Source organism: Trichomycterus rosablanca, chromosome 13 (assembly GCF_030014385.1).
Source record: "Trichomycterus rosablanca isolate fTriRos1 chromosome 13, fTriRos1.hap1, whole genome shotgun sequence".
Taxonomy (NCBI): Eukaryota; Metazoa; Chordata; class Actinopteri; order Siluriformes; family Trichomycteridae; genus Trichomycterus; species Trichomycterus rosablanca.
The window spans coordinates 16,083,238-16,098,979 of record NC_086000.1 but is presented as its reverse complement, the minus strand read 5'-3'; the positions used below and the strand labels follow the sequence as shown (position 1 = coordinate 16,098,979).

General features: G+C 39.3%; 1 protein-coding gene across 3 annotated transcripts in view; it reads right to left on the bottom strand.

The window, feature by feature from the left end:
* slc25a21 (solute carrier family 25 member 21) overlaps nucleotides 1-14,920 on the bottom strand; it is a 160,462-nt gene extending 145,542 nt beyond the window's left edge. For 2 of the 3 annotated variants that reach the window (XM_063007731.1, XM_063007733.1), the window contains exons 1-2: nucleotides 10,469-10,551; nucleotides 10,234-10,307 (exon numbers count right to left, since the gene is read on the bottom strand). In XM_063007731.1, the coding sequence (XP_062863801.1) occupies nucleotides 10,234-10,300 (67 nt within the window). In that variant the 5' untranslated portion in view covers nucleotides 10,301-10,307; nucleotides 10,469-10,551. Of the gene's footprint in view, nucleotides 1-10,233; nucleotides 10,308-10,468; nucleotides 10,552-14,760 lie in introns of those variants that run through there. The other variant, XM_063007732.1, reaches the window with a different exon arrangement.
* Between the last annotated feature and the right edge of the window lie 822 nt (nucleotides 14,921-15,742).

Sequence of the window (15,742 nt, the reverse complement as noted above, 5' to 3'; positions counted from 1 at the left end):
TGTGCATAAATGTAAAGGAAATTTAAGAGGCATCTTTGGTATAATTTTGTATATGACATTTGTTTTATAGTGAATTCATCAGAGCATATACAATAATACATTAAAGTGCATGAACTTCTACTTTGAAAGTAAAAATTATACACAAATCACATTTTTGATGTTTTACTTTATGCAAATAAATGCTGATTTAAAAATTGACCAAGCTAATGGGTTTAAATAATAATTACTGCTAAATAATGTTTCTGTTAAATTACAATTTAAATGACATACAGAATAAGATGTTATTCCCAAGCAAACGTGGGCCACACTAATTTAAAAAGAAGTTAATTAAATTAAAAAGTATGCAATGCTTCCCTCTAGCGGTAGAAAGATGAACATCACAAACAAATTCTAAATCGATCGAGTTTATTACAAATATAATTAAGACTTTTCTACTCCCTTCTTGTGAATAGTATAAATGTTAAGAATGTTAAGAAGTTTTGATCATTATCAGCCAATGAAGGTCAAGCTCAAACAAAAGTCAAAGCCAGTCCAGCTTCATGACCAGGACACACTGTTCAGCTCAGGATGTGTCTCTAGTGATTTGTGGGAAAATAGGAGCAGCATGGGTGAGTGCATTCAGGGGGTTGACAGTAGGTGAGAAACACAGGGGTCATTCTACAGAAGCTCTAACTGCACTCTAAAAGCCCGTTAAATCTCGTCTACTGACCACAAAGAGAATTCCAGTCCCAGATGAGCAATAAATATGAGCGTAGTCAAGGAGTTCACAAGGGACAGCAGAACATCCAAGGTAGAAATGACATTCTCTAAAATGCTTTATATGAAAACACCATATACTAGAAAACACTGATATCTAGCATTAATTACTGCCATCCATCCATGAAAATCAGCAAACGTTTACCTACCAGTACTTACAAAGCCAGGATTGGAGAATATAAAATAAAAAAATAAATCATCAATATTCAATAATAATAAGCATTTGCACTTTTGCAGTAGTGATAATCCCATTCATGTAAAAAGCTCAGGGCTGTCTAATGTTAAGATTATTGGCTTTTTTTATTAAAACATGCATGAAGATTCTATGTATGTGTTGTCTACTGAGTATTAGATCTTCCATATTTTACCAAATTTCAAATGTTATTTAATAAAATAATGTACATTAAAAAATAACAATACAAAGTAAAAAGAAAAATCCAAATTGCCATAGTTATTAGGAGGAGGTTTACTAAACAAAAATCAATGGATACAAAAGAGAAGATGCAGAAATCATTGAGGCTGCCATAACAGTACAATTGCATAAATACATTACAGTGAGTTTTACTCATATAGTGCAAATATAAAAATGTATGAATAAATGTAGGGTGTTTTTTTTTTTAGCAGCAGACACATACATGACAATGTGTAACTGTATTTTATACCATAAATTATGGGATTTGTATTTACATACAGAGATATGGGCAAACTGAAATAGGAGTTATTGGTATTGAGAATAAAAGTGGCACGGTGGCACGTCTGCAAGAGTCGAAGCCATAGTTACCCAGTGGCTATGTGGGTATCCACCAGGCATTCCAGATTCCACTCACCTTCCAAAAACATAAAGAATGTGGCTGCTCTAAGCTGCAGCTGTAAGCAAACAATTCACTTTTGTCATGTAATAGACTGACGCCCTATCAAAGGTGTATTCTTGTCTTGCACCCAGTGTTTTTGGGTGGTGCCAGTCCCACCATGACCCTGACTAGGGTGAAGGGATATTAAAGCAGGGAGATTTGACTGCTGAACCAAACAATAAATAGACAAAAATGCAGACCCTGCATGGAACATCTACTTTTAAAGACAAACAGCAAAGCACCAAAAACTCTGTATTTCTAAAAAAAAAAAAAAAAACATCCAGCATGAACACAATGTTTTAAACACTCAACCAGTTATACAGTGATTTGCAACAGCACAATTTAATCTGTTAACCTGCAATTCAAACACATAGTACAGAAAATGCAATCTTTAATCTTCGTGTCTCAAATAGCCATGCTGTTTGTGTGATAGTTTTCAATAATGGTGCATGACGTACATGAAGATAAGCAAATTGCTTCTGGTAACAGCTATGCAGATTACAAAAACATGTTTTATTTTAATTTAGCAACTGTAATACTGCTTCTGTAGTGTCCTAAATTGTGTTTTATTAGGTCACGAGGCATAGCAAACGGAAAAGACTCACAGTCACCCCAAAACTCACAGTCCAAAATAAAAAAATCTATTTACTCCACAGCCCAACCTAAATCAAATTTTGCAGTCGAATGAATCTAGACCATCTGGACCTTGAAAACCAATAAGTAACAGCACTCAGTGACCTAAGAATCCCACTGGTTAAAGTATTTAACAAAACAAATGTACCAAGCCCTTTACTCTTTTAGGTTTTACAGCTTGGTTTGTTTCCTAAGCATAAAAAATAGGTGATACCATACCAAAAATAGTAAAATAACTTTATAATAATAATAATAATGATAATAAAGCTTTAATAGAAAACAAAAGATTATAACATTAGATTAAGTAGCATAATTTAGTATTTAGCATTCAGTCTGTTTTGGATTTGGAGTTATTTCATGACCTTTGTAAAACACTCCTCATGTTTTAAGGATTTGATTTTGATTATTGCTGTTGACAGTTTGTTCACTCCCACCTTTACACTGTAGCCAATCATGCACTGGATTAAACAGACACAACATTTTACACCCTACATCCACTAAACAACTTCTAATTTAAAACTAAATAAAACTTTTGCATTTTGTTCCTAGCACTACTTATTTATTGGTTAGATATTAGTTAAGAATGTGCATTATTTAAATAGATTGGCCAATCAAGGATGTTTGTGCTAAAAATTTCTGACAGACTTTGCTGTGGTGAGAAGAACTAATGAGGTGAAAGTTTAAGCTACCAAAAAATGTCAATAAACTACAAAAAACCAATTACCAATGGAATAAAATGTAAACAAACACGTTCTCCAGCAGTAAAAGGCTGTAGTTAAAGGAATGGATTTACATAAATGTAAAGATAAGCTCTCAAGTAAGGTAGATTTATATATTTATTATTTATTAGGATTTTAACATCATGTTTTACACACTTTGGTCATGTTCATGACAGAAATGGACTCATTACACAAGATTTATAATTTTAAGTCTCATGTCAAACACAGTCATGGACAATTCATCTCCAATTCATCTCCAATTCATCTCCAATTCACCTCACTTGCATGCCTTTGGACTGTGAGAGGAAACCAGAGCTCCCGGAGGAAACCCACACAGACATGGGGAGAACATAAAAGTCTACACAGAAAGGACCTGGACCGCCCCACCTGGGGATCAAAACCAGGACCTTCTTGCTGCGAGGTGACAGTGCTACCCACTAAGCTATTGACAGTTTGTTCACTTCCCCCTTCACACTGTAGTCATGATCATGGCATGGCTTTGGATTAAACAGACACAGCATTTTACACCCTACATCTCCTGAACAACTTCTTATTTTTGTTTTTATTGAATTTTTGCATTATAATTCTAGCATTTTTATTTATTGGTTAGATATTAGTGCATTATTTAAACAGATTGGCCAATCAAGGATGTTTGTGCTTAAAATGTCCAAGAGGTCGCCACATTTCTGACTGACTTTGCTGTGGTGAGAAGAACTAATGAGGTTAAAGTTTAAGCTTTCGAAAAATGTCAATAATCTACAAAAAATCAATTTTACCAAGAGAATGAAATGTAAACAAACACGTTTTTCAGCAGTTAAAGGCACAGAGGTAAAGGAATGGATTTACGTAAATGTAAAGGTAATGTCTCAGGTAAGGTAGAAAGTCTGGAAATACATATTATAATGATGCCCTACAGTTAGATCATACATCAGTACGTTTACTTATTTTCTTCTTTTAAAAGTAACATTTAACAAAAGATTCTGTTTTTAGGTTTAGCTGGTGGCATTGGATGGTAGAATTAAAAGAGTATAATAATCTTTTAATTTAACTGCAAGAAATTAGTGATTTATAATCTTTTACAGGTAAGTAATTGATTAAAAAGAGCACAAGGAGTTTAACTTTATCATCTTTTTTACATTATTGTAAATATACCCTACTTCCTAATTTGATGCCTGCAACACATCCTAAAAAAGGGGGCAAAATGTATTTATTTATTAGGATTTTAATGTCATGTTTTACACACCTTGGTTACGTTCATGACAGAAACAGTAGTTACTCATTACACAAGATTCATCAGTTCACAAGTTTAATGTCAAACACAGTCATGGACAATTTTGTTTCTCCAATTCACCTCACTTGCATGTCTTTGGACTGTGGGGGGAAACCGGAGCTCCCGGAGGAAACCCACACAGACACGGGGAGAACATACAAACTCCACACAAAAAGGACCTGGACTACCCCACCTGGGGATCGAACCCAGGACCTTCTTGCTGTGAGGCGACAGTGCTACCCACTGAGCCACCATGCAGGAGGGACAAAATAAGAATGAAAAGTGACAGGTAATTTTATCATGATTAGGTATAAAAGAAGCATTAACAAAATGCTCTCATTTTTAAGCAAAGATGGGTCAAGGTTTACCACCATGTTAGCTAATAGTTCAACAGTTTCAGAAAAGTGGCTCTTAATGCACAACTGGAAGGAATTAAGGGAATCTACCATCTACAGTCCACAATAATATTAAAAAACTATGAGAATATGGTGAATTTTGTGTGTATTGTGCAAGGCAGAAAACCAGTATTGAATGCCTATGACCTTCAATTCCTCAGACAGCACTACATCAAAACCTGACACGCTTCTGTAATAAATATAACCACATGGGTTTGTATATACTCCGGAAAAGCTTCGTCAGTGGACACAGTTCATCATTGTATCTACAAATGCAAGTCAAGACTCTTCATTGCAAATGGAAGCTATGTATAAACATCATCAACTTGTCTGAGCTCATGTTCATTTTAAGATGTGCTGTCACAAAGTAAAAACGTGTGCTGTGGTGTTCTTTTTTTTAACTGACATCGTTTTTGCATGTTTTTTTCCTATACAAAATATCTGTCACGTATAGGGGTATGTTTGTGCCAACAGTATGCATAGCTTGCACATCTGTAAAGGACCTATTATTGTTGACGGGTACATATGCATTTAGGAGCAACATATGCTGACATCTAGACAATGCACATAGGTATATCCCTGCATGATTCAGAAAGACAGTGCCAAAGTCTGCACGTGTTGCAACAGTGTGCCTTTGTGGTACAAGAGTGCAGGTGCTGGACTGGTCTGCCTGTAGTCTAAACCCGTCTCCCATAGATGCATTACAAAACACAACAAAGAACAACTGAGACCCAGGACTATTGAGCAGATGATGAAGTGCTACATTAATCAAGCACATGCTTTGGGTGATTGTTTGGGAACCTGGCGCACGCCAACCCATTACAGAACATTAAAAATAAAAGCAATGTAACACTGTGGTAAACTTTAAAGATGGACCGATCTGGGTTTTTGGCACCGATTCCGATCTTCTTTCAGGGACATCGGCCGATAGCCGATTCCGATCGGGGGGAAGATAAACCGGAGCAGAGCGCGTGTGTGTGTGTGTGTGTGTGTGTGTGTGTGTGTGTGTGTGCCTTTAGAAGATACGCTTTGTTCACAGTATCGCTATAAGTGATTCATTGATTCATGAGTTGATTCGTTTTTATGTGAAGCGTAAGTTTCTCTTCTCAGTTATCTCTCCGTGTTTACTGTTCTTAATTAAATGTCGTGGCTACTACAGAACATTTTGTGTGACTCTCTTACATTAAAAAGCTTAATTAAAAAGCTTAATTAAACTGCTATTACCACAGATCTGTAACCGAGTCAGACTCGTTCCGTCTAAGGAGCTAAAAGTTTTCTAAAAGTTCAGCAGATGATCCTGAACTAACTAATTTGGTAATGAATAAACTTTTGCCTCGGATTGGCTCTGTAACGTCTTCTGTTCTCATCTACATCACAAGTAAGAACTGCTTACGATTTACCAAAGTGAACCAGGAGTTTATATAACGTGCTGATAGAATCGACTCAGATGTGACCGGGTTGAATTATCTTTTTAAAGTAAATATTACAATCAGCAAAATTACATCGTAAGAGCTTTCACGATGGTTTCTGTACGATTGTTGATGAATGGTGATGTGATGGTTGGTGCTTCGTAGCTCAAAGTCTGGATCAATCCACTGAGCTGTTAACTTAACATGATCTTTATATATCACACGATCGGATCGGCTACTTTTAGGAAATATCGCCGATAGCATATTTTGATTAAAAATCGGCCGATACCGATTCGTAGCCGATCGATCGTCCCATCTCTAGTACTTGAAACATGTAGCATTTTATATTAAGTGTGGGCGCTCAGGTGGCGCTAGCAACCAAAGCTGACATCTCAAACTCATGAGTTTGAATTTCATCTTCACGGACAATGATTGGCTTGTCCATCAGCTTGGATGCCAGAGGGAATTCCTAACTGTTGCAATTACGACCTTGGCTGGCAGATCGATGGTGCCTGCACAGAGACGGGGGATGATGGAGATTGGTGCATGACTCTCTGTGCGCAAGACTGAGCCCCCTGTGAACTCGTCTCATTTAGGTGAAAAGATGCAGCCGGCTACTGCACACGTCTCCTCGGTCAGAGTGGAATTCAGCAACAGTAGAAAGGAAGTGCAATGCAATCGGGGGATTGGATACGACTAGATTGGGAGTAATATTGGGGGGAAATGAACAAACCAAAAAAAAAAAAAAGATTTAATATAAGTGTATGCATATATACACACATTAAATATCTTGTATTTATACTGTTTTAACATGAATACACATTAAAAACAAGTGTGTATATATACATATGTATTTATGTAAAAGAAATTGTTTATATGTAAGTATACATATATATATATATATAGGGAACTTAGAACACCTCAACTGCTCAATGGTCCTGGGTTGTTCTTTGTTGTGTTTCATAATGCATCAGAGGGAGACAGTCTAGACTACAGGCAGACCAGTCCAGCACCTGCACTCTTGTACCACAAAGGCACACTGTTGAAACATGTGCAGGCTTTGGCACTTTCTTTCTGAATCACACAGAGACATCCTTATAGGTATTGTCTAGATGTCAGCATACAGTGGGGCCAAAAAGTATTTAGTCAGCCACTGATTGTGCAAGTTCTCCTACTTAGAAAGATGAGAGAGGTCAGTAATTTTCATCATAGGTACACTTCAACTATGAGAGACAAAATGAGAAAAAAATCATCACATTGTAGGATTTTTAAAGAATTTATTTGTAAATTATGGTGGAAAATAAGTATTTGGTCACCCACAAACAAGCAAGATTTCTGGCTCTCACAGACCTGTAACTTCTTCTTTAAGAAGCTCTTCTGTCCTCCACTCGTTACCTGTATTAATGGCACCTGTTTGACCTCGTTATCTGTATAAAAGACACCTGTCCACAGCCTCAAACAGTCAGATTCCAAACTCAACCATGGCCAAGACCAAAGAGCTGTCGAAGGACACCAGGAAGAAAATTGTAGATCTGCACCAGGCTGGGAAGAGTGAATCTACAATAGGCAAGCAGGTTGGTGTGAATAAATCAACTGTGGGAGTAATTGTAAGAAAATGGAAGACATACAAGACCATTGATAATCTCCCTCGATCTGGGGCCCCACGCAAGATCTCATCCCGTGGGGTCAAAATGATCATGAGAACGGTGAGCAAAAATCCCAGAACTACACGGAGGGTCCTGATGAATGACCTGCAGAGAGCTGGGACCAAAGTAACAAAGGCTACCATCAGTAACACACTACGCCGAGAGGGACTCAAATCCTGCAGTGCCAGGCGTGTCCCCCTGCTTAAGCCAGTACATGTTCAGGCCCGTCTGAAGTTTGCCAGAGAGCATATGGATGATCCAGAAGAGGATTGGGAGAATATCATGTGGTCAGATGAAACCAAAATGGAACTTTTTGGTAAAAACTCAACTCGTCGTGTTTGGAGGAAGAAGAATGTTGAGTTGCATCCCAAAAAAACCATACCTACTGTGAAGCATGGGGGTGGAAACATCATGCTTTGGGGCTGTTTTTCTGCAAAGGGGACAGGGCGACTGATCCGTGTTAAGGGAAGAATGAACGGGGCCATGTATCGTGAGATTTTAAGCCAAAACCTCCTTCCATCAGTGAGAGCATTGAAGATGGAACGTGGCTGGGTCTTCCAGCATGACAATGATCCCAAACACACCGCTCGAGTGGCTCCGTAAAAAGCATTTCAAGGTCCTGGAGTGGCCTAGCCAGTCTCCAGACCTCAACCCCATAGAAAATTTGTGGAGGGAGTTGAAAGTCCGTGTTGCCCAGCGACAGCCCCAAAACATCACTGCTCTAGAGGAGATCTGCATGGAGGAATGGGCCAAAATATCAGCTACAGTGTGTGCAAACCTGGTGAAGACTTACAGGAAACGTTTGACCTCTGTCATTGCCAACAAAGGTTATGTTACAAAGTATTGAGTTGAACTTTTGTTATTGACCAAATACTTATTTTCCACCATAATTTACAAATAAATTCTTTAAAAATCCTACAATGTGATTTCCTGGATTTTTTTTTCTCATTTTGTCTCTCATAGTTGAAGTGTACCTATGATGAAAATTACAGACCTCTCTCATCTTTCTAAGTAGGAGAACCTGCCCAATCAGTGGCTGACTAAATACTTTTTGGCCCCACTGTATGTTGCTCCTAAATGTCTATAGGAGCAATATATGTCACAAATATATATGTGTGTTAAAACCTTAAATAGCATGTATTTGTACTGTTTTGACTTGAACACAGTTAATAAAGGTGTGTATATGTATGTGTATAAGAAGTTGTTCGTGTGTGTGTGTGTGTGTGTGTGTGTGTTAAAACATTAAACATCTTGTATTTGTACTGTTTTGATGTTTAATACACGTTTAACGTGTGCATGTAATTATGTATGAGTTGTATATACACTGATCAGGCATAACATTAAAGCCACCTCCTTGTTTCTACACTCACTGTCCATTTTATCAGCTCCACTTACCATATAGAAGTACTTTGTAGTTCTACAATTACTGACTGTAGTCCATCTATTTCTCTACATACCTTTTTATCTTACTTTCACCCTGTTCTTCAATGGTCAGGACTCTCCCAGAACCTCTACAGAGCAGGTATTATTTAGGTGGTGGATCATTCTCAGCACTGCAGTGACACTGACATGGTGGTGGTGTGTTAGTGTGTGTTGTGCTGGTATGAGCGGATCAGACACAGCAGCGCTGCTCACTGTCACTGCTGGACTAAGAATAGTCCACCAACCAAAAACATATCCATCCAACAGCGCCCCGTGGGCAGCGTCCTGTGACCACTGATGAAGGTCTAGAAGACGACCGACTCAAACAGCAGCAGTAGATGAGTGATCGTCTCTGACTTTACATCTACAAGGTGGACCAACTAGGTAGGAGTGTCTAATAGAGTGGACGCTGCTGTGTCTGATCCACTCATACCAGCACAACACACACTAACACACCACCACCATGTCAGTGTCACTGCAGTGCTGAGAGTGATCCACCACCTAAATAATACCTGCTCTGTGGTGGTCCTGTGAGGGTCGTGGGCATTGAAGAACAGGGTGAAAGCAGGCTGAAACAGTATGTAGAGAAACAGATGGACTACAGTAAGTAATTGTAGAACTACAAAGTGCTTCTATATGGTTAGAATGTTATGGCTGATCGGTGTATACCAGTGTGTGTTTGCTAAAACATTAATATCTTATCCTACGGTCGCCACTTTCTTCGGAACAGACTTTGTAAACGTGCAGTTTAAATGAGAAAATTATGAATCTATCTTCTAGTTCTAATATTACATTGTGCTTGTTTTCCTAAGGAACTGTTTGAATGCGGAACTAATTGAAGTGCGCTGCGTTCACTAAACGCTCCTCTCCGATCATCCGGTTTGTAGATCCCTTCAGGGAACGTGTTAACTTTGAAACTGTAGAAGCATATTGAATTAATTTAATAGCATAAATCCACGGCTTGTAACTGCAGAAATATGGCGTGAAGCGGCTGTTATGGAAAGCGAATGTGTGTGTGTGTGTGTGTGTGTGTGTGTGTGTGTGTGTGTTACACAGTGAGCCCTGGCTGTTGAACTGTAGCAGCGAGGTTTGTTGTGTATAGATTATTTACACATCGAGTTGAATCTCTTACCTGCTGATCCTCCTGCGATGATCTGATGAGAAGCTTCTCGCACAAAACTCTTCTTTTTAAAAGCCATTTTAATCCTGTTTAACAGATAAGCGAAACTGGTGAGAAAGCTGTGGTAGTAATGCTTTCAGATAGTCACATAACAGACTGGTCTCAACACGCGATCACTTTCAGCTAAGCTTGTGTGGTTCAAACAAGTGATTCAGGGTTTATATTAATGCACTTTAAGACACTTTACCTAGTTTTATGACTGTGCTGATAAAATAAACGTGGAGAAGCTGGGCCTGCAGCTGTGCATAATCAAACCTAGTGAGAATCAGTTGGAGGAGGACTTGAACATGTGCCCTTAGCGACAGGGGGGTTATTTCAACTGTGCAATAGGTCATTCCATTCAAACGAACATGTTTCAACCGAAGCGACTATTGTGAGCACTACATAATAACAGGTACATTCATTCAGCGTCTGATCACCACCGATTTTATCCTGGTCAGGGTCGTGGTGGGTCCCATCCAATGGAGAAAAGGCAGGAAACACTCAAGGGGAACTTGTTCAAACGTGTGTATCGTGTGGCATATACACAGATCAAGCATAACATCATGACCACCTCCTTGTTTCTACTCACTGTCCATTTTATCAGCTCCACTTACCATATAGAAGCACTTTGTAGTTCTACAATTACTGACTGTAGTCCATCAGTTTCTCTACATACTTTGTTAGCCTGCTTTTGCCCTGTTCTTCAATGGTCAGGACCACCACAGAGCAGGTATTATTTGGGTGGTGGATCATTCTCAGCACTGCAGTGACACTGACATGGTGGTGGTGTGTTAGTGTGTGTTGTGCTGGTATGAGTGAATAAGACACAGCAGTGCTGATGGAGTTTTTAAACACCTCACTGTCACTGCTGGACTGAGAATAGTCCACCAACCAAAAATATCCAGCCAACAGCGGCACGTGGGCAGTGTCTTGTGACCACTGATGAAGGTCTAGAAGATGACCAACTCAAACAGTAGCAATAGATGAGCGATCGTCTCTGACTTTACATCTACAAGGTGGATCAACTGGGTAGAAGTGTCTAATAGAGTGGACAGTGAGTGGACACGGTATTTAAAAACTCCAGCAGGGCTAAATAATCACCTTGTTAAAATGTCCATATGGAAATAAGTGTACTTCAACTAATCTCAGTGGGTAGCACTGTCGCCTCACAGCAAGAACGTCCTGGGTTCGATCCCTAGGTGGAACGGGTGGGGTCCTTTTAGTGTGGAGTTTGCATGTTCTCCCCATGTCTGCGTGGGTTTTCTCCGGGAGCTCCAATTTCCTCCCACAGTCCAAAAACATGCAAGTTAAGTGAATTGGAGATACAAAATTGTCCATGACTGTGTTTGACATTAAACTTGTGAACTGATGAATCTTGTGTATTGAGTAACTACAGTTTCTGAAATGAATGTAACCAAACTGTGTAAAACATGACATTAAAATTCAAATAATAAATACTAGAAGGCTTCTCACAAGACTTTAAAGTATGTTTATGGGAAGTTGTGCCGACTGAGTCAAAAGAGTATGTCTGAGCACTTACAGTGCCTTGCAAAAGTATTCAGCCCCCTTGAACTTTTCAACCTTTTGCCACATTTCAGGCTTCAAACATAACGATATAAAATTGTAATTTTTTGTGAAGAATCAACAACAAGTGGGACACAATCGTGAAGTAGAACGAAATTTATTGGATATTTTAAACTTTTTTTAGAAATAAAAAACTAAAAAGTGGGGCGTGCAATATTATTCAGCCCCTTTACTTTCAGTGCAGCAAACTCACTCCAGAAGTTCAGTGAGGATCTCTGAATGATCCAATGTTGACCTAAATGACTGATGGTGATAAATAGAATCCACCTGTGTGTAATCAAGTCTCCGTATAAATGCACCTGCTCTGTGACAGTCTCAGAGTTCTGTTTAAAGCGCAGAGAGCATCATGAAGACCAAGGAACACACCAGGCAGGTCCGAGATACTGTTGTGGAGAAGTTTAAAGCCGGATTTGGATACAAAAAGATTTCCCAAGCTTTAAACATCTCAAGGAGCACTGTGCAAGCGATCATATTGAAATGGAAGGAGTATCAGACCACTGCAAATCTACCAAGACCCGGCCGTCCCTCTAAACTTTCAGCTCAAACAAGGAGAAGACTGATCAGAGATGCAGCCAAGAGGCCCATGATCACTCTGAATGAACTGCAGAGATCTACAGCTGAGGTGGGAGACTCTGTCCATAGGACACAATCAGTCGTACACTGCACAAATCTGGCCTTTATGGAAGAGTGGCAAGAAGAAAGCCATTTCTCAAAGATATCTATAAAAAGTCACCTGGGAGACACACCAAGCATGTGGAAGAAGGTGCTCTGGTCAGATTAAACCAAAATCGAACTTTTTGGCCACAATGCAAAACGTTATGTTTGGCGTAAAAGCAACACAGCTCATCACCCTGAACACACCATCCCCACTGTCAAACATGGTGGTGGCAGCATCATGGTTTGGGCCTGCTTTTCTTCAGCAGGGACAGGGAAGATGGTTAAAATTGATGGGAAGATGGATGGAGCCAAATACAGGACCATTCTGGAAGAAAACCTGTTGCAGTCTGCAAAAGACCTGAGACTGGGACGGAGATTTATCTTCCAACAAGACAATGATCCAAAACATAAAGCAAAATCTACAATGGAATGGTTCACAAATAAACGTATCCAGGTGTTAGAATGGCCAAGTCAAAGTCCAGACCTGAATCCCATCGAGAATCTGTGGAAAGAGCTGAAAACTGCTGTTCACAAACGCTCTCCATCCAACCTCACTGAGCTCGAGCTGTTTTGCAAGGAAGAATGGGCAAAAATTTCTGTCTCTCGATGTGCAAAACTGATAGAGACATACCCCAAGCGACTTGCAGCTGTAATCGCAGCAAAAGGTGGCGCTACAAAGTATTAACGCAAGGGGGCTGAATAATATTGCACGCCCCACTTTTCAGTTTTTTATTTCTAAAAAAAGTTTAAAATATCCAATAAATTTCGTTCCACTTCACGATTGTGTCCCACTTGTTGTTGATTCTTCACAAAAAATTACAATTTCATATCGTTATGTTTGAAGCCTGAAATGTGGCAAAAGGTTGAAAAGTTCAAGGGGGCTGAATACTTTTGCAAGGCACTGTATGTGGTCAAGAAAGCCTCAATTGATGTCCCAGTTAATTCCAAAGCTGTTCAGTGGGGCTGAAGTCTAGTTTCTGTGCAGTTAGGTTATGCAGCAAGACAATGATTCAAAGGGCACAAGCAAGTCCACAATTGAATGGCTTAAAAACAAAACAGAATTAAGTTTTTTATTTGGAGTGGCAAAGTCCTGACTTAAATCCTATGAGATGCTTTGGCATGACCTTTAATGGCAGTTAATGCACACGAGCCCTCCAACAGAGCCAAAATTATTTATTTATTAGGATTTTAACGTCATGTTTTACACACTTTAGCTACATCAATGACAGGGCAGGTAGTTACTGGTTACACAAGATTAATTAGTTTACAAATTTTAATGTCAAAACCAGCCATGGACAATTTAGTATCTCCAATTCACCTCACTTGCATGTCTTTGGACTGTGCGAGTAAACCGGAGCACCCGGAGGAAACCCACCCAGACACAAGGAACAATTCTGCAAAATTCCTCCATAGCGATGTAAAAGGGTGGCACAACCAGTCTTAGGTTTAGGGAAGCAATTACATTGTGCATTTTGAATATACTTTTATGAATTAATAAATGGATTTATCATTTAAAAGCTGCATGTTGTGTTTACTTGTGTGTTACAGGGTGTGTCACAGATTGACACCAAATCTTTCATTTGGTGGTTTGTTTATTTTGATTTTAACATCATGTTTTACACTTTGGTTACATTCATGACAGGAACGGTAGTCACTCATTACACAAGATTCATCAGTTCACACAATGTTACACTGAACACAGTCATGGACAATTTTGTATCTCCAATTCACCTCACTTGCATGTCTTTGGACTGTAGGAGGAAATCACAGCACCCAGAGGAAACCCACGCAGATACGGGGAGAACATGCAAACTCCACACAGGACCTGGACCACCCCCACCTGGGGATCAAACCCAGGACCTTCTTGCTGTGAGGAAACAGTACCACCCATTTAGCCACCATACCGCCATCATTAGGAGGTAAATTAAGGAACTGAGAGTGGTACACAGGGAAAGCATGATTTAAAGGTGGAGAAAGTGGATGTGAACAGATGAAGGAAATGAATCGCTTTGAGAAGGATAAAATATAAAGTGAAAAGTTATAATCTCTCAGCTACACCCCACTGTACTGCTGTTTAAAGGCTTTATCCTGATACACTGAGCGGGTCACGGTACCGACTACACAAACACGTGCACTGATTTACGTTTTACAATGTGATCGGAGAATCTAAAGCGGTCAAAACAACATGACATATTTGTACGATCGCAAACACTTTAAACAAATGAAACAAACAATGTTAACAATTAAAAATCTTACTTTATTCAGACGAGCGTTCAGATGATTGTATTATAAACTCTCACAAAATACTGTATACAGCAGCGTCGAAGAACCCGGAAGTAAGTGTTCTTGTCTAGCGTCTGTGTAACTTAGCAACACTCAGCGGCGCAGGTAACAAGAGAGGACACAGGTGCGCTTTATTCTCTCTTCATTTGCTTTGTGTTCATTACTTTAAAGCATTTGCCACTGTTTTATTTATTATTTATTTGTTGGCTGTGGACATTTCAGGGTCGAGGATGGTCCGGAGCATTGTGCTATGAATGTAAATCTCCTAGGTGAAATTGTACTAATCATTGCTTTATACTTTGTGAGTTAAATAAATAAATTACTGGTCAAGAAGCCACTGATCTGATTGTTTTTATTGCTTGTTACAAAATGTCCTTTGTTTAACTTAGAGTTTAACTTATATAAATTGATGCTCTTAAGGCAGCTGTAGCCTAGTGGTAAAGGTACTGGACTAGTAATCAGAAGGTTGCCGGTTCAAGCACCATCTCTAGTTGCCACTGTTGGGCCCTTGAGCAAGAAGGTAGCACTGTTGCCTTACAGCAAGAAGGTCCTGGGTTTGATCCCCTTTCTGTGCAGAGTTTACATGTTCTCCCCGTGTCTGTGTGGGTTTCCTCCGGGCGCTCCGGTTTCCTCCCACAGTCCAAATACATGCAAGTGAGGTGAACTGGAGATACAAAATTGTCCATGACTGTGTATGACATTAAAACTTGTGAACTGATGAATCCTGTGTAATAAGTAACTACCGTTTCTGTCATGAATGTAACCAAAGTGTGTAAAACACAAGATTAAAATCCCAATAAATAAATAAATAAATAAGCAAGACCCTTAACCCTCAATTGCTTAGATTGTATACTGTCACAACTGTAAGTCACTTTGGATAAAAGTGTCTGCTAAATGCCGAAAATGTAAATGTTTCATGTCCCAACATATGCTGTTGCGTCAGTAGTACCTTGAC